Here is a 24,482-nt window from a genome sequence, read left to right on the forward strand (position 1 = left end):
ATGCGAGCACTCAAAAATTAAGGTTCACTGAGAAATGTCCTCATTTTTTAAAAAGAAAGGCATATTCCTTGTTATTTAATACAACATTCAATTGATCAGAAATGTTAGAAATCATGGTAAATGGGCTCATCAATACAAAATCATGATTGTCTTTTTAATTGTATAACTTTGTAGACTACTTTTCCCAAACCATCACTCTAGTGCTCCACTGGCACCTCGTATTACTTAATGCAAGTAGTTTACAGGTGTTGTGTCGTGTCTTTCTACAGATGTAGAAAGGTCAGCTACTCAAGAGACCTTCCCCAAATCTCCCTCATCTTCATCTTCGTCAACGAGGCTCTGTCGGTGATCCTGCGCTCAGTCCACTCAGCTGTCAATCACACACTTGCTCAAGGAGGTCATCCTGGTGGACGACAACAGCGATGACGGTCAGTATAGATTAAATATTTTCTTCAGCTAATACCAAATAAGAAGAGTGGCTTTTTCGCCCTCTGATTAGAAGATGGTTTATAGTGAGTGAAACACAGAATTTCCATCTAAAATCCACTGAGTCATCAGCAGGATTTCTACTGAAAGCAACAAAATACACATCAAATTGTCATTCAGCATCCCAGAAATAATTATCTTATACAATAAGTGTCATGTAACCTGAATATAATTATATAATTAAGTTTTATATTATTATAAAACTGAAACTAGTGAATAACCTTTGCACTGTCCTCTTCCTGCTGTGACAAAACAAATTTCCCACGTGTGGGACTAATAAAGGTTATCTTATCTTATCTTATCTTATCTTATCTTATCTTATCTTATCTTATCTTATCTTATCTTATCTTATCTTATCTTAAAAAGGTGGCGCGGTCGTTGATGCTCAGGAAGCAGTAGACCCCCGTTGGTGTTGTTTAGAGTGAGTTGGAGCTTAAAACAGCACCGCAGGGAGCTGAGTGAGAACTTTTATGTCATCTCTCTATTTGCATGTGTGCTTCTGTATTTCTTTATTTATCAACTGTGTTGTTGTGGTGATGAATTTGTATGTTTTTTATGTTTGTTTTCAGCTTTTGATAGTGTAGCAGTGACAATAGTTGGCATACATTAGTGGTTATTTAGGATAGGATGAGCTAATAAGCCATCATGTCTTTGTATTTTGCTAGGAAAATGGGAAATAGATGCAGCAGTTTACTGAAACTTGCAAACATAAGATGCCAGATGCATCTCTCAGGTTGTGTGTCAGTTTTGTGTTATTTCTTAAGGACACAACTTTCAAATTCTGTTCGTCTGCTGTAGATGTTTTTATTTAAGCTGCCAGTTCTTTTGTCCTCTACTTGTTTAGTTTCTTGACATATGTCAAGTTTTTGGCTAATAGCTCTTTGGTAATCACCTTGCTGGTGTGTTATCGTTGTCATTTTTTGTGCAGGAAACAAATTGTGTATTTGTGACAAGCTGCTGGTAATGTGCCAGTAACGAATTTGTCCCTTGAGTTAGGTGCCTTTATTATGTGTGAATGATTCATAGGAACAAACAAATAAAGGACTGCACTGAAAATTATGATAAAATGATGTCCAAAGAAAAATTTGAAGGAGCTTCAGAAAGCCTGAAGAACGTGAAATAAATTACAGAATTAAAAGACAGTTCGGTTCCTTGGAAGCAAAATGTAAAGACAAAATGTTCACACATGGCTCTATGCAACTAAATAAGAGCTTTAGGATTGTCTGAAAGTATTTGTTTGGGTTTTTGCTCGTAATTATCTGCTCCACTCTATGTTCACCTGTTCCTTATTACCCGGCTGCTCTAAAGTGATTTCTGCCAATCTTTGTCAGCTCATCTGTGAGCTTGTTTCACTCATGCGCTCTGCAACAGTCCCTCATGTTATTCTCTGCTTCACAGGTTTTTTACTCATTTTCCACCCCTTGGGCTTTGTTCTCCCAATATCAGCTTTATTTAAATAAGCTTTCTTTATGGTGGTTTTGCTGATTTTCTGTATTCATTTGGAAAAGCTTACAAACCTAACACAAATAATTGGGGTATAACCCTCAATCTCATTGGGCCTGTTTGAGTGCACATATGTCAATGAACTTAAAAAGGGCTAGTATGTGCACTTTGCTAAAGAAATGCTTTGATTATATATATATATACAGTGAGTATATTTTCATAGGTACAGTGGGGCAAAAAAGTATTTAGTCAACCACCGATTGTGCAAGTTCCTCCACCTAAAATGATGACAGAGGTCAGTAATTTGCACCAGAGGTACACTTCAACTGTGAGAGACAGAATGTGAAAAAAAAATCCATGAATTCACATGGTTGGATTTGTAAAGAATTTATTCGTAAATCAGGGTGGAAAATAAGTATTTGCTTGGTGTGCAAAAATCAACTGTGGGAGCAATCATCAGAAAATGGAAGACATACAAGACCACTGATAATCTCCCTCGATCTGGGGCTCCACGCAAGATCTCATCCCGTGGGGTCAAAATGATCATGAGAACGGTGAGCAAAGATCCCAGAACCACACGGGGGGACCTGGTGAATGACCTGCAGAGAGCTGGGACCAAAGTAACAAAGGTCACCATCAGTAACACACTACAACGGCAGGGAATCAAATCCCGCAGTGCCAGACGTGTTCCGCTGCTGAAGCCAGTGCATGTCCAGGCCCGTCTGAAGTTTGCCAGAGAGCACATGGATGATACAGCAGAGGATTGGGAGAATGTCATGTGGTCAGATGAAACCAAAGTAGAACTTTTTGGTATAAACTCAACTCGTTGTGTTTGGAGGAAGAAGAATACTGAGTTGCATCCCAAGAACACCATACCTACTGTGAAGCATGGGGGTGGAAACATCATGCTATGGGGCTGTTTTTCTGCCAAGGGGACAGGACGACTGATCCGTGTTAAGGACAGAATGAATGGGGCCATGTATCGTGAGATTTTGAGCCAAAACCTCCTTCCATCAGTGAGAACTTTGAAGATGAAACGAGGCTGGGTCTTCCAACATGACAATGATCCAAAACACACCACCCGGGCAACAAAGGAGTGGCTCCGTAAGAAGCATTTGAAAGTCCTGGAGTGGCCTAGCCAGTCTCCAGACCTCAACCCCATAGAAAATCTGTGGCGGGAGTTGAAAGTCCGTGTTGCTCGGCGACAGCCCCAAAACATCACTGCTCTCGAGAAGATCTGCATGGAGGAATGGGCCAAAATACCAGCTACTGTGTGTGCAAACCTGGTAAAGACCTATAGTAAACGTTTGACCTCTGTTATTGCCAACAAAGGTTATGTTACAAAGTATTGAGTTGTATTTTTGTTATTGACCAAATACTTATTATGTAGTGTGAAGCGCTTTGGGGTCCTTAGGGACTAGAAAAGCGCTATACAAATGCAGGCCATTTACCATTTAGTGCTTAGTGGGTTGCCCTTTGTGTTCTTATCATGTTGTTTCACACAACCAATACTAAGGCTTGATGTGAGGTTTATAAAGGAGTGCAGGCTGCCAGTGAGAGAAGTGAGACAAAAGAGTTGTCATACTGGGAATGGTTGCTTAAGCTCACTCTGCTGTCCTTTCATATTTATCGACATGAATTCCAATTATTGTGATTGCATGAAAATAATTATGCAAGCTAGGCATAATGTGTCAGGCTTTGATTGTTGCTGCCAGAGGGGACTCTGGAACAGCATTTTTCTTTTTTTCCTCCTTTCTTCAGTAAAGAGGGCTGCAATGGATCTGATGTTAGAGAAGCTAAGAAAAAAATACAAGCACTTTCTTTAGCATGTAGGGATTCTTCTTAAACTCGCCAACTTAGCTGCAATGGTGATATATTCTTTTCAGGCTTTATTAGTCCTGACATCAGATCAAATACTGGAAAACTCCAGCTGGCAGACTGTTCAAGGATAGATGTGCAGATTATAAGCTAAACTGCAGATTCAAAGATCAACTAAAGATCAGTCTTTATAAGCATTTCTGACTTGTTTTGTTTGATGTGTTATCTTCATTTTCTGAACTGTAGAGCAACTGAAAGGTCCACTGGAGGAGTATGTGAACAAACGCTATCCCGGCCTGGTGAAGATTGTAAGGAACCAAAAGAGAGAGGGATTGATCAGGGCCAGGATCGAGGGTTGGAAGGTAGCCACTGCTGAGGTGACAGGATTTTTTGATGCCCATGTGGAGTTCACCCCATCATGGTGAGTGGGTCCTATCATCTAGCGGGAAGCACGGTGTTATTAACAGTCAGGAGTGAATTTTTGGTATTTGGAAAAAGGCTTATTTTAGTGTAAATTAAAGTGAAACACAGCATTCAAAAACAAAAATGACATGTACTCAAAATTAAATCTGGAAAAAAACATATCTTTGCCAAATGTATGAACATTGGAATAACTTATAGAGAGATACTCCCATACGGTTTATGACAAAATTTAATCCAAAGTGATTGATGGCCCTAATCATGACCTTTTGACCTCCCCCCTCCCCCCCGGAAGCGAGTAATGACCGTGACGAATTGCATCCGGAGAAGGGGGGGGGGGGGCGGGAACCCCCCGACATCCGGAGAAGGGGGGGCGAACCCCGGAAGCGCGCCATCTGTCGCTAAGCGTGTCGAATTGCATCCTGAGAAGGGAGGGGGGGTAAACCTCCGGAAGCGCGCCATCTGTTGTTGGGAAAAAAAAAGAAAAAAGTTTTTAGAGGGAGGAGAATAAAAGCAGAGAGGAGGAGTTCACAATTTCTAAGCCTCAGACACACAAGATGGATTTCATTCTGCAGCCCAGCAGCTCTCCTGTGTCCGATGAGATCTGCTCTCCCAAAGAAGAAGGCTTTGAATATGCCATATTCAAATACAGCATATTTACTAAGGAAGGCCTCGATCCGGACCTTATGACACTTCCGGAAATACTCCGGAATTGTCTAGTCATTTTCAGACCTGATGCGTCATGTTCCATAAACATGAGGGGAGGGGTTTGGTTCCTGAAGCACAGCGGTGATGCAGCAGCTGATTTTGTGCTGTATAGAGAGACAGAGCGGCAGCTAGTTTTCCGCAAACTCATAGTCTGAATTCTGTTTCAATATTATGACGATTTTCTCTGTATTTCTTAATGGGAATAAAGAGTGACTTCCTGTAGAGATTTCAATAGTATTTTATTTTCCTATAATACAGACGCAGTAAAAAAAACCTTTAAGATGATCTGCCTAGCAACAAATTGCATTTTTAGGCTACACCATAGCTTGTGATGAAAAGAAGAACTTTCTATCCGCTTGTAACCTACAGGCTGCCTACCCCGTATGTGTAAAAATGAATAAATATCCCTTAGTGAATACTTTTCTTTGAATACTACTTTTCCTTTTGAGAATCCCTTTTACAAGGGACTGAAAAAACAAACCATAATTGCCGTGACAGGCGATCTTGTTTCACACACACACACACACACACACACACACACACACACACACACACACACACACACACACACACACACACACACACACACACACACACCGCGGGTCAAGGAGGAGTGAGATATCAGATATCAGTTTTTTCTCAATGCTTATAACCTATAACGCGCCCCCCAAAACAATATTATTATTATTAAAACATCTATAAGGTAGGTTTTGCGCAGCCTGCTCCTTGTCAGACCAAAGTTTTTTTCTTCATTACTTTTAGCTACTTTTACACTGGGTTTTCTCAATAGACAGAAAATGAAAATGAGGAGTCAACAGCCGATATTATCATTGCTTGTAACCCGGTAAATAATTTCGTACATCTCCCCATAAAATAAGCCTTAGTGGAAAAAAGCTCATATTCGAATACGTTTATTCCCCTCTGTGGGAAAGAGTTTTTTTCTCAGAGTCAACCATGAGGCGAGTTTTGTCAACAGCAATTGTCCATTTGGTAAAACAAATATCCGCCTCTAAGTCGTATTTTACCGTTGCAGAATGTGGAAAACAGACAGCCCTCACAGGAGGCACCCAGGGGCCCACCTCACACACCATAGTTAAAATATTTAAATTTCAACTAAATTTGTAGTAATGATCGGATTTCCTCACTTATCTACACCACACTCCTTGATTTCTTATCGTTTCTTATCGTTCCTCTGTCCCTTAATAGAAACTATCCTCCCTTTCAGTTGTCTTTTGCACTTCCATATCGCAAAGCAGTTACTGTAGGTTATTTTCTGCTTATGCATTAATGTAATTAATTAACTTATTTATCCTTAAGTACGGTAATGACTTGAGTTCTAATGCTTTTTGTCTCTTGAGTTAGCCGTCAATGTGGGATTTTTTTACCCTTTTGTTCAGTTAAAGCTGCCTTTCATTCTTCAACGCAGCTTAAACTCTAATAGGTAAGCTTTCTTGTAATTTCTTAGTTCTGCAGGCTTCTTGAAAGACATCCGAGACTCTTCTTTGGATGCTGGATGCCTTTTGTTTTGTTTTCTGTCAAGATGATCCCACACTGCTTCGATTATCTTGAGGTTCGAACCCTGGAGAGATCAATCCATGACTGATGCGTTGTTTCATCCAGGCATACTTTGACTACAATGGCAGTATGTTTGCGATCATTGTCGTACTGAAAGTTGCTGCCAATCAGACATTACTTGGTATTACATGGTCGATCAAAATCTGGTGGAACTTTTCTACATTCATAATTTGATTAATTTGGATAAGAGCTCCAACAACACTGGCTGAAATCCAGCCTCAAAGCACGGTAGAGTATCCACGCTGTGTTAAAGACGGCTATAGACATTCACTGTTGTATCTCTCTTCGGACCTCTTCCATGCATATTTCAAATTTGGATTCATTACTCCATAAGACATATTACAGCTGATTTCTTTTTCCAGTCAATTTCTTGTGTAATTTGGCACACCTCAGCCTTATTTTTCTCTGTTCTCCTTCCTTAAGAATGGCTTATTAACAGCCACCCTTCCAACTCAGATAACTTTTGATGAAATGTTTACAGCACTTGAGTTACTCGCCACGGCCATCCTAAATGCTAAGAACACTAAACTTTAATTCTAAATTACGTTAACCAGAAAAAACAAGCCAAAGTCGAGATGTTGCTGAGCTGACCTGTGCTATGCTATGCCTTCTAAAGCACGTATAATGTAAACAGAACTGGTCTTTGCACAGAAGCCTGTGGAGCTTCATAATTAACCTCAGTGTGTGAAGAGCACTCTCCATTTAATAATAGCTGTAATAAAATGTTATGGCCGACGGTGTTAAACGCTGCACTTGGGTCTAGCAGGGAAGATTTCAACTTTTCAATACGAATGAAGGCTGAAAACTGATTAGATTAATGTCTGATGATCTTTTCTGTGCTTCTTCAAGTTTGTAACACCAAACATATTAAAGGATGATGTAAGGCTCACAGGAAGAGTTTAATTAGACACACATTTACTATTTTCTTTATACTCTTTCTTTCTTGACATGTTTAATATGATTACTATCAGAGGAGAAAATGACCCTTGTGTAGTTTAAAAAAGTTTTATTTAATCAAACTGTAATGTTGTTGAACTCTGACGGACGTGTCTTTTAATCTTGTCAACAAATCCTTAATCATCTAAATCTGCCATTTATCATCTAGTAAAATGTTCCCTCTGCTTCTGCTGCACATCTCCCCGGACACTCTCCGCTTCACCTGTCCTGTGCAGGTGGTCCAACCCCTGCCTGCCTCCTTAAACTGGGGTGTTTAAATCTCTTTACCTCTGTTGTGAACTTCACACAAAGTTTGTGGTAACAAAATCAAACTGACGAGGATCTCGTTTGAAAAACACACACTCACGAGACAAAATAAAAACAGACTGCTCAAAGCAAAAGCAGAGCCCTCACAGCTGGTAGTACAAAACACAGCGACAACATGCGTATTAGATACCCTCAGTGCCAGAAGCATAAATATGAAAAAATGTGATCACCAAGAGTATCCTAACAACGGCGTTGAGGTGGGTGTTACAGTAAAAAAAAAAAGTAGCCAAATTTTCATCTGAAAATGTTGAATTTTAGTAAAAACAATGCTCTGTAGTTTGATACTGTCGTTACAGACTAAGCAGATGTTTAAAGCCTTCGGACGCTCATTTGAAACGCACTCATTCTCCTTATCAGCTGGAAACATTAAAGCCGTAAAATGACTTTTTCAAACGGATAAAAACTATTGAACAACAGCAATGTTGAGCCTGTTCCAAAATTTGGATGTACATGTGTTGAAGGTGTGGGTCTTGTTGAATTATTAAACATACATTCTTTAATTTTTCGAGCCACAAAAACAACAACTTTTAATTTTCTTCTGCTTGAGTATCGGCCTCGGGTAGCTCTACTTATCATTGCTCAGTCAGTTGTCTGTTTGTGCTACTTTTTTAAGGAGCAGCGTATTATTGGTAAGGGTGACTTTATGTGTTTAGCTACTTAAGTGGAAGTACTGTGGATAGTTTTACCTTACATACATAGATCTACCAATACAGCTTCTGAGGTAACTGTTTACAAAATGTTATAATCTATTCAAAGGTTCTTTGCAATTTTACATTGATAAACATTATCCTTAACACATTTGGCCCACATAAAGTACTATGGCCATCACACTGTCATTTAGAATTGTTTAAATAACTCCTGTCTTAAGTCCTTCCATCAAAAAAAAAAAAAAAAAAAAAAAAAAACATGGTTCACTTTTACATCACAAAATGTTAGAAATATAAGTCGTTCATAACAAACTGAAAGGTTGGGAGTTTAAAAATCCAAACCGATGGAAGAATCAGAATCAGAATACTTTATTGATCCCTGGGGGAAATTATTTTTTGTTACAGTGCTCCATTATAAACCAACATTAAGACAAGACAGACAATACACTAACTAAGAATAGTACAATATATACATATATATACATACATACATACATACATACATAAGTCACTCATAAATAAATAGCTGGAAAAGAAACATGTGTAGCTGTAGCAGCAAACAGTGTGTTAAGTGGATGCGTTGTACAGGGAGATGGCCACAGGCAGGAAAGATTTCCTGTGTCGTTCAGTGGTGCTTTTCGGTAATCTCAGTCTCTCACTGAACGTGCTCCTGTGACTGACCAGCATGTCATGGAGTGGGTGGGAGGTGTTATCCAACATTGTCTTTATCTTGGACAGCATCCGCCTCTCCGACACCACCTTGAGGGTGTCCAGCTCCATCCCCACAACATTGCTGGCCTTACGGATCAGTTTATCGAGTCTGTTGGCATCTGCGACCCTCAGCCTGCTCCCCCAGCATGCAACAGCATAGAGGATCGCACTGGCCACAACAGACTCATAGAAAACTCATAGAAAATAGGAAGCAGAAGTAGAAGACTATAACGTCTCAGAGCACACGGTGTCTATTATTGTGTAGACATGTATAAATAAGAGCTTAATAAAGATGCTTAATTTCTTAAGAAATAAACAGGTGGAGTGATCTTTATCAAAAGTGGATGTTGCATCTGTGGCTAAACCACTGTACCCAAAAAAACTTTAAAAATCTACTGTGTGTGAGGCTGTGTAAGTAAAGCTTGCCCTTCACACCCGCGTGTAATAAACCATTTGTTGGGGGGTTGTGGATTTGGCACCTCAGCATTGTGAAAGTGGGGAAACATGTTTCTGGCTGTGCATAAGATTTCTTCTTACAACTTAGAATCTCAGTTCTAAATGAAATTCAGATGTTTTTTTTAAGTATGGCTAATGTATTATTTGACTTCTAAGACACACACACACACACACACACACACACACACACACACACACACAAGAACAACACAGAGAAGAAGAAGAGGGGGTCGTTTTACTACGCATCATAAAAACGCAATCATTCATAACATGGACAGTGAGAAGTAAAACTCGTCGTCTTACCACATGTTATATTCTGTAAACTTAAAATAATCCGCAGAAATTAGAGTTTAGTGTTTTAATTCATCTATTAAAAAACACGAGTCAACATTACTGAAGTGACGCTTTAACGATGCGTCTTATCATCGTGTTTATGATGATAAAACATGTTCTCTCGTTAGTAGATGTCTGCGCTGTCACTTGTCACGAAAATGTTCAGAGCCAGGGTTCCTCTTTAATTACCATTGATCGTTAATAGGGTCACAAAAGATTTGTCGCATTATCCCCATAAACAAAATGCTTTTATAGAAATCATTGTGATACAAATATTTAGATTCTTGATTCACAATGTGCACGAACTCAAAATCTTTAGAGGTTCATATTTACTGATACTGTCGTGACCTTCCTTCTGTGATTGGATTTTCACTTATTGTCGGCTTTACAGTCACATAAAATTCATTCCAATTTTTTGCCTTTGCTTCAATTAAGGTGTTTCTTTAAATCTACAGCAGCTCCCTTTTCAAAAGGTTTACTGACATAGTAAGGAAGTAGCTAGGGAACTCGGTAAGTATGAGCAACAACAGCTTAGGGACTGTTTCTACAATAAAGAGGAATTCATCATCATCTGCAGTTCATCAAAAAAAAAAAACAATTCAGCAGATCCTCAAAGTATGGATACAATCTGTTTTCAGCTGTAGAGGTACGCTTCACGTACTTATCAACATGCAGTTTAGAGGCTTGCATTAGAGTGCTTTGGTACTTGGACCTCTTTTATTTAGCACGGTTATACCGTTGTGTATTTAGCTATATAAATATGCTCAAGAGTCTATCGTATGTTTGTCATGCAATTAAAAATTCAAAAATATAATTTTTAAATCAGTAACTTTGCAAATTTAGCGCGGACCCTCACCCCTCCCTCCGGCTCCCACGGCCCCGCTGTCACCGTAAGACTCATACTCTTCCCCCCACGTATGCTGCTATTGATCGTTGTCAGTTGTCAGTAAACCTTTTGAAAAGGGAGCTGCTGTAGATTTAAAGAAACACCTTAATTGAAGCAAAGGCAAAAAATTGGAATGAATTTTATGTGACTGTAAAGCCGACAATAAGTGAAAATCCAAAAAACGCCTCCAATCCTAATGATCTCCCCCCCCCCCCCCCTCTCCCTCTCTCTCTGTGTGTGTGTGTGTGTGTGTGTGTGTGTGTGTGTGTGTGTGTGTGTGTGTGTGTGTGTGTGTCCTCACAGAAGGAAGGTCACGACAGGAGCTTTTTTCAATCAGTTTTTACAAGAAGTGTAGCTCATACAATGGTATAAATGTATTATTTGCGATACTTTATAAATATGAACCTCTAAAGATTTTGAGTTCGTGCACATTGTGAATCAAGAATCTAAATATTTGTATCACAATGATTTCTATAAAAGCATTTTGTTTATGGGGATAATGCGACAAATCTTTTGTGACCCTATTAACGATCAATGGTAATTAAAGAGGAACCCTGGCTCTGAACATTTTCGTGACAAGTGACAGCGCAGACATCTACTAACGAGAGAACATGTTTTATCATCATAAACACGATGATAAGACGCATCGTTAAAGCGTCACTTCAGTAATGTTGACTCGTGTTTTTTAATAGATGAATTAAAACACTAAACTCTAATTTCTGCGGATTATTTTAAGTTTACAGAATATAACATGTGGTAAGACGACGAGTTTTACTTCTCACTGTCCATGTTATGAATGATTGCGTTTTTATGATGCGTAGTAAAACGACCCCCTCTTCTTCTTCTCTGTGTTGTTCTTGTGTGTGTGTGTGTGTGTGTGTGTGTGTGTGTGTGTGTGTGTGTGTGTGTGTGTGTGTGTGTCTTAGAAGTCAAATAATACATTAGCCATACTTAAAAAAAACATCTGAATTTCATTTAGAACTGAGATTCTAAGTTGTAAGCAGAAATCTTATGCACAGCCAGAAACATGTTTCCCCACTTTCACAATGCTGAGGTGCCAAATCCACAACCCCTCAACAAATGGTTTATTACACGCGGGTGTGAAGGGCAAGCTTTACTTACACAGCCTCACACACAGTAGATTTTTAAAGTTTTTTTGGGTACAGTGGTTTAGCCAGAGATGCAACATCCACTTTTGATAAAGATCACTCCACCTGTTTATTTCTTAAGAAATTAAGCATCTTTATTAAGCTCTTATTTATACATGTCTACACAATAATAGACACCGTGTGCTCTGAGACGTTATAGTCTTCTACTTCTGCTTCCTATTTTCTATGAGTTTTCTATGAGTCTGTTGTGGCCAGTGCGATCCTCTATGCTGTTGCATGCTGGGGGAGCAGGCTGAGGGTCGCAGATGCCAACAGACTCGATAAACTGATCCGTAAGGCCAGCAATGTTGTGGGGATGGAGCTGGACACCCTCAAGGTGGTGTCGGAGAGGCGGATGCTGTCCAAGATAAAGACAATGTTGGATAACACCTCCCACCCACTCCATGACATGCTGGTCAGTCACAGGAGCACGTTCAGTGAGAGACTGAGATTACCGAAAAGCACCACTGAACGACACAGGAAATCTTTCCTGCCTGTGGCCATCTCCCTGTACAACGCATCCACTTAACACACTGTTTGCTGCTACAGCTACACATGTTTCTTTTCCAGCTATTTATTTATGAGTGACTTATGTATGTATGTATGTATGTATGTATATATATGTATATATTGTACTATTCTTAGTTAGTGTATTGTCTGTCTTGTCTTAATGTTGGTTTATAATGGAGCACTGTAACAAAAAATAATTTCCCCCAGGGATCAATAAAGTATTCTGATTCTGATTCTTCCATCGGTTTGGATTTTTAAACTCCCAACCTTTCAGTTTGTTATGAACGACTTATATTTCTAACATTTTGTGATGTAAAAGTGAACCATGTTTTTTTTTTTTTTTTTTTTTTTTTTTGATGGAAGGACTTAAGACAGGAGTTATTTAAACAATTCTAAATGACAGTGTGATGGCCATAGTACTTTATGTGGGCCAAATGTGTTAAGGATAATGTTTATCAATGTAAAATTGCAAAGAACCTTTGAATAGATTATAACATTTTGTAAACAGTTACCTCAGAAGCTGTATTGGTAGATCTATGTATGTAAGGTAAAACTATCCACAGTACTTCCACTTAAGTAGCTAAACACATAAAGTCACCCTTACCAATAATACGCTGCTCCTTAAAAAAGTAGCACAAACAGACAACTGACTGAGCAATGATAAGTAGAGCTACCCGAGGCCGATACTCAAGCAGAAGAAAATTAAAAGTTGTTGTTTTTGTGGCTCGAAAAATTAAAGAATGTATGTTTAATAATTCAACAAGACCCACACCTTCAACACATGTACATCCAAATTTTGGAACAGGCTCAACATTGCTGTTGTTCAATAGTTTTTATCCGTTTGAAAAAGTCATTTTACGGCTTTAATGTTTCCAGCTGATAAGGAGAATGAGTGCGTTTCAAATGAGCGTCCGAAGGCTTTAAACATCTGCTTAGTCTGTAACGACAGTATCAAACTACAGAGCATTGTTTTTACTAAAATTCAACATTTTCAGATGAAAATTTGGCTACTTTTTTTTTTTACTGTAACACCCACCTCAACGCCGTTGTTAGGATACTCTTGGTGATCACATTTTTTCATATTTATGCTTCTGGCACTGAGGGTATCTAATACGCATGTTGTCGCTGTGTTTTGTACTACCAGCTGTGAGGGCTCTGCTTTTGCTTTGAGCAGTCTGTTTTTATTTTGTCTCGTGAGTGTGTGTTTTTCAAACGAGATCCTCGTCAGTTTGATTTTGTTACCACAAACTTTGTGTGAAGTTCACAACAGAGGTAAAGAGATTTAAACACCCCAGTTTAAGGAGGCAGGCAGGGGTTGGACCACCTGCACAGGACAGGTGAAGCGGAGAGTGTCCGGGGAGATGTGCAGCAGAAGCAGAGGGAACATTTTACTAGATGATAAATGGCAGATTTAGATGATTAAGGATTTGTTGACAAGATTAAAAGACACGTCCGTCAGAGTTCAACAACATTACAGTTTGATTAAATAAAACTTTTTTAAACTACACAAGGGTCATTTTCTCCTCTGATAGTAATCATATTAAACATGTCAAGAAAGAAAGAGTATAAAGAAAATAGTAAATGTGTGTCTAATTAAACTCTTCCTGTGAGCCTTACATCATCCTTTAATATGTTTGGTGTTACAAACTTGAAGAAGCACAGAAAAGATCATCAGACATTAATCTAATCAGTTTTCAGCCTTCATTCGTATTGAAAAGTTGAAATCTTCCCTGCTAGACCCAAGTGCAGCGTTTAACACCGTCGGCCATAACATTTTATTACAGCTATTATTAAATGGAGAGTGCTCTTCACACACTGAGGTTAATTATGAAGCTCCACAGGCTTCTGTGCAAAGACCAGTTCTGTTTACATTATACGTGCTTTAGAAGGCATAGCATAGCACAGGTCAGCTCAGCAACATCTCGACTTTGGCTTGTTTTTTCTGGTTAACGTAATTTAGAATTAAAGTTTAGTGTTCTTAGCATTTAGGATGGCCGTGGCGAGTAACTCAAGTGCTGTAAACATTTCATCAAAAGTTATCTGAGTTGGAAGGGTGGCTGTTAATAAGCCATTCTTAAGGAAGGAGAACAGAGAAAAATAAGGCTGAGGTGTGCCAAATTACACAAGAAATTGACTGGAAAAAGAAATCAGCTGTAATATGTCTTATGGAGTAATGAATCCAAATTTGAAATATGCATGGAAGAGGTCCGAAGAGAGATACAACAGTGAATGTCTATAGCCGTCTTTAACACAGCGTGGATACTCTACCGTGCTTTGAGGCTGGATTTCAGCCAGTGTTGTTGGAGCTCTTATCCAAATTAATCAAATTATGAATGTAGAAAAGTTCCACCAGATTTTGATCGACCATGTAATACCAAGTAATGTCTGATTGGCAGCAACTTTCAGTACGACAATGATCGCAAACATACTGCCATTGTAGTCAAAGTATGCCTGGATGAAACAACGCATCAGTCATGGATTGATCTCTCCAGGGTTCGAACCTCAAGATAATCGAAGCAGTGTGGGATCATCTTGACAGAAAACAAAACAAAAGGCATCCAGCATCCAAAGAAGAGTCTCGGATGTCTTTCAAGAAGCCTGCAGAACTAAGAAATTACAAGAAAGCTTACCTATTAGAGTTTAAGCTGCGTTGAAGAATGAAAGGCAGCTTTAACTGAACAAAAGGGTAAAAAAATCCCACATTGACGGCTAACTCAAGAGACAAAAAGCATTAGAACTCAAGTCATTACCGTACTTAAGGATAAATAAGTTAATTAATTACATTAATGCATAAGCAGAAAATAACCTACAGTAACTGCTTTGCGATATGGAAGTGCAAAAGACAACTGAAAGGGAGGATAGTTTCTATTAAGGGACAGAGGAACGATAAGAAACGATAAGAAATCAAGGAGTGTGGTGTAGATAAGTGAGGAAATCCGATCATTACTACAAATTTAGTTGAAATTTAAATATTTTAACTATGGTGTGTGAGGTGGGCCCCTGGGTGCCTCCTGTGAGGGCTGTCTGTTTTCCACATTCTGCAACGGTAAAATACGACTTAGAGGCGGATATTTGTTTTACCAAATGGACAATTGCTGTTGACAAAACTCGCCTCATGGTTGACTCTGAGAAAAAAACTCTTTCCCACAGAGGGGAATAAACGTATTCGAATATGAGCTTTTTTCCACTAAGGCTTATTTTATGGGGAGATGTACGAAATTATTTACCGGGTTACAAGCAATGATAATATCGGCTGTTGACTCCTCATTTTCATTTTCTGTCTATTGAGAAAACCCAGTGTAAAAGTAGCTAAAAGTAATGAAGAAAAAAACTTTGGTCTGACAAGGAGCAGGCTGCGCAAAACCTACCTTATAGATGTTTTAATAATAATAATATTGTTTTGGGGGGCGCGTTATAGGTTATAAGCATTGAGAAAAAACTGATATCTGATATCTCACTCCTCCTTGACCCGCGGTGTGTGTGTGTGTGTGTGTGTGTGTGTGTGTGTGTGTGTGTGTGTGTGTGTGTGTGTGTGTGTGTGTGTGTGTGAAACAAGATCGCCTGTCACGGCAATTATGGTTTGTTTTTTCAGTCCCTTGTAAAAGGGATTCTCAAAAGGAAAAGTAGTATTCAAAGAAAAGTATTCACTAAGGGATATTTATTCATTTTTACACATACGGGGTAGGCAGCCTGTAGGTTACAAGCGGATAGAAAGTTCTTCTTTTCATCACAAGCTATGGTGTAGCCTAAAAATGCAATTTGTTGCTAGGCAGATCATCTTAAAGGTTTTTTTTACTGCGTCTGTATTATAGGAAAATAAAATACTATTGAAATCTCTACAGGAAGTCACTCTTTATTCCCATTAAGAAATACAGAGAAAATCGTCATAATATTGAAACAGAATTCAGACTATGAGTTTGCGGAAAACTAGCTGCCGCTCTGTCTCTCTATACAGCACAAAATCAGCTGCTGCATCACCGCTGTGCTTCAGGAACCAAACCCCTCCCCTCATGTTTATGGAACATGACGCATCAGGTCTGAAAATGACTAGACAATTCCGGAGTATTTCCGGAAGTGTCATAAGGTCCGGATCGAGGCCTTCCTTAGTAAATATGCTGTATTTGAATATGGCATATTCAAAGCCTTCTTCTTTGGGAGAGCAGATCTCATCGGACACAGGAGAGCTGCTGGGCTGCAGAATGAAATCCATCTTGTGTGTCTGAGGCTTAGAAATTGTGAACTCCTCCTCTCTGCTTTTATTCTCCTCCCTCTAAAAACTTTTTTCTTTTTTTTTCCCAACAACAGATGGCGCGCTTCCGGAGGTTTACCCCCCCTCCCTTCTCAGGATGCAATTCGACACGCTTAGCGACAGATGGCGCGCTTCCGGGGTTCGCCCCCCCTTCTCCGGATGTCGGGGGGTTCCCGCCCCCCCCTTCTCCGGATGCAATTCGTCACGGTCATTACTCGCTTCCGGGGGGGAGGGGCGAGGTCAAAAGGTCATGATTAGGGCCATCAATCACTTCGGATTAAATTTTGTCATAAACCGTATGGGAGTATCTCTCTACTTATTCATGATAACAACAATGACAATAATAGAGCTTTGGGTATCAGTGTTAAAAGAGTGCTACAAAGTGCAAAGAAACCATGGAAAGAGAAGACAAAGGATAGCTGAAGCTGCATAAAAGGAAGAGCCAAGCTATTTCACGCCTGAGAAGTTTTAAAATGAGACACTTGAGGCTGTGGGATCAGGTTGAACGGATTTTATTTAAAAAAAAACATCACAAGCACACATAAAACACACACCAAAACAGGACCCCTCTTGGAGAACTTGTCGTAAAAGTAAATTTTTAGTAACCATAAAAAATGAAGGTTTTGTACTAATTCAAAAAAGCTGAGCGCTTGGTGGTGAACTGAATCAAAGGCTAAATACTGTCAAGAAATTAGCATGCAATGAGGGACCTTATTAACCCCGCTAAGACAACTGCCACATCCTGTTGATGTCTTTTTGTGGATCTCATTTTCGAGCTCAGTGCATAACTTAAGGTATACCGTGCAGTTCTCTCACTGCCCCCTGCAGAGCTCAACTCGGCTGAATCAAACAGAATTAGTGATAAAACTGGGACGACACAAGGAACTTTCTATTTGACTGAAGTGGATGAAAAAAGTGGTGCTCTTAAAAGATGTTATAAACTTTGTTTCTGCACAAAGTAAAGTCAACTAAATGTGTGAGTGTGTGTGTGTTTGCACTTTTTTCAGGTCAGAACCAGTTCTAGCTAGAATAAAAGAAAACCACAAGAGGATTATCTTGCCGTCAATCGACAACATCAAGCACGATACCTTTGAGGTGGAGCGCTATGAGAACTCTGGCCATGGCTACAACTGGGAACTGTGGTGCATGTACATTAATCCACCCAAAGAGTGGTGGGAGGAGGGAGACATGTCTGCACCAATAAGGTATGCCAGCTTCTCCCATTTAAACGTGAACACAGATCTCACACTTCTGAGATGTATTTTTTTCCACTTCTTTAAGATTTTCAATAAAACTGCCACCAAGTTCTTTTTTTAGTTTTGGGGAAGATTAGGGGAAAACAAGAAAAAAAGCTCCTGATGGGAAACCAGACTTCATTAAAGCAATAAAAAAATTACAGCCTAAATTAGAGAGTGGTGAAAATAGGATTTTAATTATCTGATTATCACCCATATATTTGTGTTAAATTGGATTTCCTTCCATTCTTTAATTAAAAATAAGAATAAATTGCATGAGTATGCACAAAAATGTTTAGATTTACCCTCCACATAATAGGCTGAAATATAAAGTGTGAAACTTTGCATAGTGGAGATTTGGGTTGTAGAAAAGTACTCCAAAATAAACATCAGATAAAGCCACAAAAAAACACATTCTGGTGTTTGCAAACGCTCAGTGTCACATGATAGTGTGTTTTCCTGGCTGCAGGACGCCTGCCATGATTGGATGCTCCTTTGTGGCCAATCGGGACTACTTTGGAGAACTCGGTCTACTCGACTCAGGCATGGACGTCTACGGAGGGGAGAACATCGAACTAGGCATCAGGGTTTGTGTGTCACCCAGTTTCCTCTTGTTCCTGCTCCCTCTTTACCCCTGTAGGTTTTAAGTGGAGCAGTGGCCACCGTAGCGTGGCACCACTGATGAGGCCCCATTAAGAGTCCTGGAGGACCAGTCCTGTGTGAGCAGCTCACAGCAGGGCAATGGAGATAAATAGGTCACGTAGAGCAGAGCAGGAAGGTTGGAGTTTGTTTCTGTACATTTTGAGAGATTGGAGAGTCTTTTGTTTTTCTGCAAGGTTATTAGATTTTTCCTGAAAAAATAACGTCAAACATTTTCACAACCCGAGTGTGTTGGCTTTTATCCAGCAAGCTAAACAATCAAATATTTTTAGAAAGACAAAAACGGTTGCCTTGTCTTTGAGTTGACTTGGTCATAACTTGAATCTGAAATGGAAAGTTCTTATATCTTGTCATCAAAAATATCAAGATTCCCCCCAAAATTAAGTCTAGATAAGTAAACGTGTACAGATGCAATAAAACAGCTAAAATTCAGCTTCAACGCACCTATAAATATATTACAACTGCTGGAGATGAAGTATTAGCAAAGACATGAATCTAGCCCACAATGTCACATCTCAAGAACCACATTTCTTTCTGTTCCTCTTTTACTACAAAGCAGTGGGACACATATCCAGAGTTGCCCTGCGACAACAACATTTCTACATTTCACTACAACCCTTACAAGAGGATTGTTTGGATGTGTCCAGGGAGAAGGCCCTCATTCAGAGAAACTCTTTCATAACAAGCACTTGAATCAATGACTGTTTGGGTTTTAACAGGATTCTTGGGATAATGAATGTTAAGCGGTAGATATCAGCACCTCTATGGGGCAATTTTGCATGGTTGTTGTCCAACATCTTTTACATGAAATCATAGTACTGCTTATTTATCTTAGAGTGTGGCAGAGAGCAGTAAAATGTTTTTTTTTGGCATACCCTCTGTTGGTTAGCACCCGTGTCCTTGGGTAACAGAAACACATAGGTTATCTTTAAAACCTATGTGCCCATTTTCTGTTTGTAGTGCTCCTTATCTGTGGATGGAACATGTTTCATATTGTTCCCAGTGTGAAGAAAGACTGACGGACCTACTTTTTATCCAGTAGGAATGTTTGTCAGGAGTGAAATAGGTTGCATCTGTGCAATTGTTTGGCGACCTGTCAGTTTGAAGTTTCTGTTACGCTCACATCACTTTGACGTGGGTTCAGATAGCTTGGATATCCATGTCTTCATTATGTTCACAGCAGAAGGCTCGTGGGTTGGACACACTCAGCAGATACTTTATTAGATACACCTTGTCAGTATTAGGTTGGACACTCTTTTGCCTTCAGAGCTGTTTTAATTCTTCATGGCATAGATTCAACAAAGTACTGGAAACATTCCTCAAAGATTGATCGTGGCATGATGGCCTCATGCAGTTGATGCAGATTTGTCAGCTGTGCATTCACGATGGGAATCTCGTGATCTATCTGATTGAGATCCCCTGACTGTGGAGACTTTCCTGTTAGCTCACAAGAGTAGCACCTGATATGGTCCTCTGCTGCTCTAGCCCAAATTCTTCAAGGTTCACGGTTCAAAGTAATGCAAAAGTGGTTTTTAAGAAGAAGTTATCTGTTTTACTGTTGCCTTCTTGTCAGCTCAAAGCAGTCTCTGGTCGGGTCTGGTATCAACAAGATATTTTCACCCAGAGAACTGTCTCTCATTGGATATTTCCTCTTTTTTGGACCATCCCTTGGGATAACCCTAGAGATGGTAATACAGAAATATCCTAGTAGATCAGGAGTTTCCAAAATACTCAGACCAGTCCTTCTGTCAACAACAACCATGCCTAACGTGTCTTAAATCTTCTTTCTTTTCCATTTTGATGCTCAGTTCTTCTGTGAGTACCCTGCCGAGATCCACTTTCTGGGTAAATTATTCATTATGAGAGCAGTTAATCTCCTTTTGAAGCTTGTGGATGTGCACAACAATTCTACCTAACAGTGAGAGGTCAATTCAGGGTCCAGTGGTTTGATCTCACTCACAGTCCTGCATGAATGAATTCACAGCACCATGTCCTGTTCTCATCTGTTCTTCAAGGGGTTTTCCTCTGAAGCCTCTGTGTTTGTTTAAGGGCTGTGTTTTTCTGTGGCTGGGATAGTTCCTAATTGGTCAGTTGCTGGCTTTGCACATTTGTTCTCCAAACCTGCAGAGGATACCTCAGTCTTGACCTGCTGATTTTGATGGCTATCATTGTGAATGAAGTAAGGATTACAGCTAGGTCATTGGATTCCACCACTGATCAACTTAGAGATTGTAGCTACATGATGCCCTTATTTGGGCATGTCCATTTTTCCTGAGGTTGTGTAGAAGCTTTTGGAAAAAGGGATGAGTACCACTGGCTGTTTCCAGAGAGGATCCTGGGAGGAAGTTATCTTGTTCAGCTTCCTATTTCTTCAATAGCAAGTCTGCTAGGTCAAAAAGCTCTTTTTTAAAGTTTTGCATTAAGAGCTGTTTCAGTAGCTCTAGATGCACCATAACATTGTTCTAGCCATTCTGATATCATTTTCAGCTCAGCTGCTGGGTGGTTTGTATGAGGAGATAATTGATTCAACCTTCATGCTCTGAGGTTTCTTTTCTAAACCACTTCACAAGCAGGTGAAGCTCTTCTGCTGCAGTTAATTCTTAAACCTTTAGCACCAAAAATGAATGATGTCCAGTAGTTCTCCACTTTATCATTATACTTTCTTTGACCTCTGTTAATGAGAAGCAACAAAAGGAACGAATCTTGGTCAGGAAGAAGAAATACTCTTGTACACATTTAAGGCTATTCATCATCTCTCTCCTCCATATCTCTCTGATCTGGTTCAGATCACTGCCCCATCTCGATGTCTTAGATCTTCTTCTTCCCTTTCTCTCTCCGTCCCTTCCCCCCGTCTTGCCACCATGGGGAGCAGGGCTTTCAGCTGCTCTGCTCCACGACTCTGGAATTCCCTACCTCCTGATTTAAGAAATATCTCTTCCATCTCTCTCTTTAAGTCCCAACTCAAAACTCACTTGTTGTCTTATGCTTTTATGATTGTGTAAACTGCTTGCTTTTATGCTTCTTTTTTTATTCTGTTGTTGTGTAGCTCTTGGGGCTATGCTAGCATTCATGTCTTATTGTTCTGGCCCGCTGTCCTACATCAAAGCTGGGAAATAGCATGGTGAACTGTAGAAGATGTTTTGGCCACATCTTCAAGCATGACTTGTGCTTCTGACCGTCTCTTCTTGTTGATCTTTAATGACATGCCTGGAATCATCATGGTGTATTCGCTGACTGGGAGAGTGCTCTGGATGATACGTTGTCACAGCAAACAATATAAGTAAAAAAACATGCATTTATGTATGTATACTCACAGTTGGAGCTTAAAAGTTAACCCAGTGCTGAAGTGCCGAAAACCTCAGCTCCTCTTGATGCCCCTTAAGGTTGGCTAGAAAAAAATGAATAAAAGCAACAATTAGATATTTTTTATATAACAGAAAACAAGAAGAAAAACCGAGAAGGACTTCTAAATGTACAGATTTAGCTTTCATTAGTTCCAGCACAAAGAAAACACGTCCTTCCAGGTGCTCTATGCTCCAGCTGTTAGCTGTAATTGACTTTATAAATCAGGACATCGCGGCGACTGTGCATCTGCCTATTTATATTTCCTGCTGCCCAGCAGCCAGCAGTATATTATTGTGAGCTTTAATTCATACTCCTACTACCCACAGGTGTGGCTGTGTGGAGGCAGTATGGAGGTGCTGCCTTGCTCCAGAGTGGCTCATATTGCACGAATGAAGAAACCTTACCACAGTAACATAGCTTTCCACACACGCCTTAATGCCCTGCGTGTGGCAGAGGTCTGGATGGATGAGTACAAGTCCAATGTCTACCTGGCCTGGAACATCCCCATGGAGGTGAGAACGGCATTTTTCTGCACCAAGACCTCTCTTAGAGAGGATGCTGTCAGTCATGCTTGTCTGTTTGTGACTATCAGATGTCCATGTTCAGAGCCAAACAGTTTTTCTTTTGGTTCCACAATTTATGTAGAGACTTTAGGCATAATAACTTCCTTTGCTCTTGCAGAACCACGGTATTGATTACGGAGACATATCACAGAGGGTTGCACTGAGGAAGAGTCTGCAATGTAAGAGCTTTCACTGGTACCTAGACAACGTTTACCCAGAGATGAGGAGGTACAACGATACGCTGTTCTACGGTGAGGTGAGCCATGAAGGACAAAGACACAGGAAAAAGTAAGTTTGTAGATGTAAGATCTGATGTACAAATTAAACCACTGAAATTAAATAAATGATACTTACACAAAGTCCTAAGAAACTTGTATCTCCTCCACAGACCAAAATATAACAAGAAAGCAGGGACTCAGACAGCATGTACATCCACATCTTCTCAGCTGTTAATAGAAAATAAATGAGATTTAGAACTTTGTCTGATCCACACTGACACATCCTTGTTTTTAGCCTTTATACATTTTTAATCGGTAATTATTTTGGGGAATATTCATATTTTATGAATTAAGTCTGACTCTTTTTTTTTGTGTATTTAAGGTCCGCAATTCTAAAGCAAGCCACCTGTGTATGGATCAGGGTGTGAAGGAGAACCACACAGCCACCCTGCACCCATGCCATGGGTGGGGTCCTCAGGTACAACACTCTTCCTCACCACCATACTAAAGAGTATACTCCATCTTTTTCCAGTTGCTTTGCTTTCTCATGAAAACATACAGTGAGCTTCTCCGGTGATGTGATTTGCAGCTGTGTCTCAATCACAGGCTCAGCTGAAATCCTCCAAGGAGCGAGTTCTGCTGTCAGAATAAAATTGTGTCTTGCACTTTTTGTGTTGAAGCCCTGAGTCAGCCAGTGTCAGCTCTTCATCCCTTCAGCCCTAAGGGCCTCTCTTTTTAGCTCACAGTGGTAAACAGGTGCTTTAGGCAGAAAGTCAAGGCTTCAGTGGTAAAATGCTAAAGGAGCTAAAATTTCAATTCAATTCTGGAAAAATGAGTGCCGCTGATAGGTTTGTAGCTTGAACCCATCCGCTGGAACGTTAAAGGCAATATAATTACACTGCAAAGCAAGACACGAAGTAGGCAAGCTTCATGTTACTCGTGCACGGGAGAGAACCGGACAATCGCCGTTCCTTCGCTTGGCCCCAGTTGCTCTCGTCCGTCCTCCCGTACCACTGTCCTTTTATTGAGGTTACATGAATATGCATAAGTTCGTTAACATATGACGTCTACATACACACAAAGAGTAATAAATTCAAATTCAAATTTTATTTGTCACATACACAGTCATACACAGTACGATATGTAGTGAAATGCTTGGACAACTGCTCGTGACCTAAAGAAAACAAAAAAGGAAAGGCTATGAATAAGGTAGGAAATAAATATGAAAAATTAAAAAGGGGTAAATTTAACTAGGAAGGAATAAAATATAAATTAAGGTTAAAAATGAAATAACTGTACAACACAAATTAGAATGAAGGGTAAATTTAACTGGGAAGAATAAGATAAAATATATAAATTAAAGTTGAAAATAAAATAACTGTACAACAAAATACACCAATACACAGTATAGAACTATATAAGAATGTATGAAGAAATCTAAATATAAATAAATATATACACAATAACAGCAGCTGTACAAGTATTAACCGGAAATGAAGAATATAGTGACCAGTGTTGTGCAAAAACAAAGTCCAGAAAGTCCAGTGTGTGTGTAAGAACTGTATGTGTGGGTCAGTACTGTGTGGTGGTGTGATTGAGAGACCGTATCGCCTGCGGGAAGAAGCTCCTCCTCAGTCTCTCTGTGTTGGTCTTCAGGGAGCGGAATCGCTTTCCTGACCTCAACAGAGAGAACAGTCTGTTGTTGGGATGGCTGAGGTCCTTCACGATCTTCCTGGCCTTGGTCCAGCACCGCCTGCTGTAGATTGAGTGCAGGTCAGGGAGCTCGGAGCGGATGGTGCGCTCAGCTG

At 39.8% G+C, this 24,482-nt stretch overlaps 1 protein-coding gene across 1 annotated transcript; it reads left to right on the plus strand.

The window, feature by feature from the left end:
* Window positions 1-213: 213 nt before the first annotated feature.
* Window positions 214-23,870, plus strand: LOC146654924 (polypeptide N-acetylgalactosaminyltransferase 17-like). Its single transcript, XM_085429441.1, is given in 8 exon segments — window positions 214-377; window positions 379-428; window positions 3,994-4,168; window positions 17,661-17,858; window positions 18,358-18,475; window positions 22,220-22,405; window positions 22,575-22,744; window positions 23,057-23,870. Coding segments are annotated over 8 exon segments (1,092 nt in total). The 5' UTR covers window positions 214-228; the 3' UTR covers window positions 23,103-23,870.
* Window positions 23,871-24,482: the final 612 nt, after the last annotated feature.

This window comes from Rhamphochromis longiceps, linkage group LG14 (genome assembly GCF_057381845.1).
Source record: "Rhamphochromis longiceps isolate RC_006_pf linkage group LG14, R_longiceps_female_GT1.1, whole genome shotgun sequence".
Taxonomy (NCBI): Eukaryota; Metazoa; Chordata; class Actinopteri; order Cichliformes; family Cichlidae; genus Rhamphochromis; species Rhamphochromis longiceps.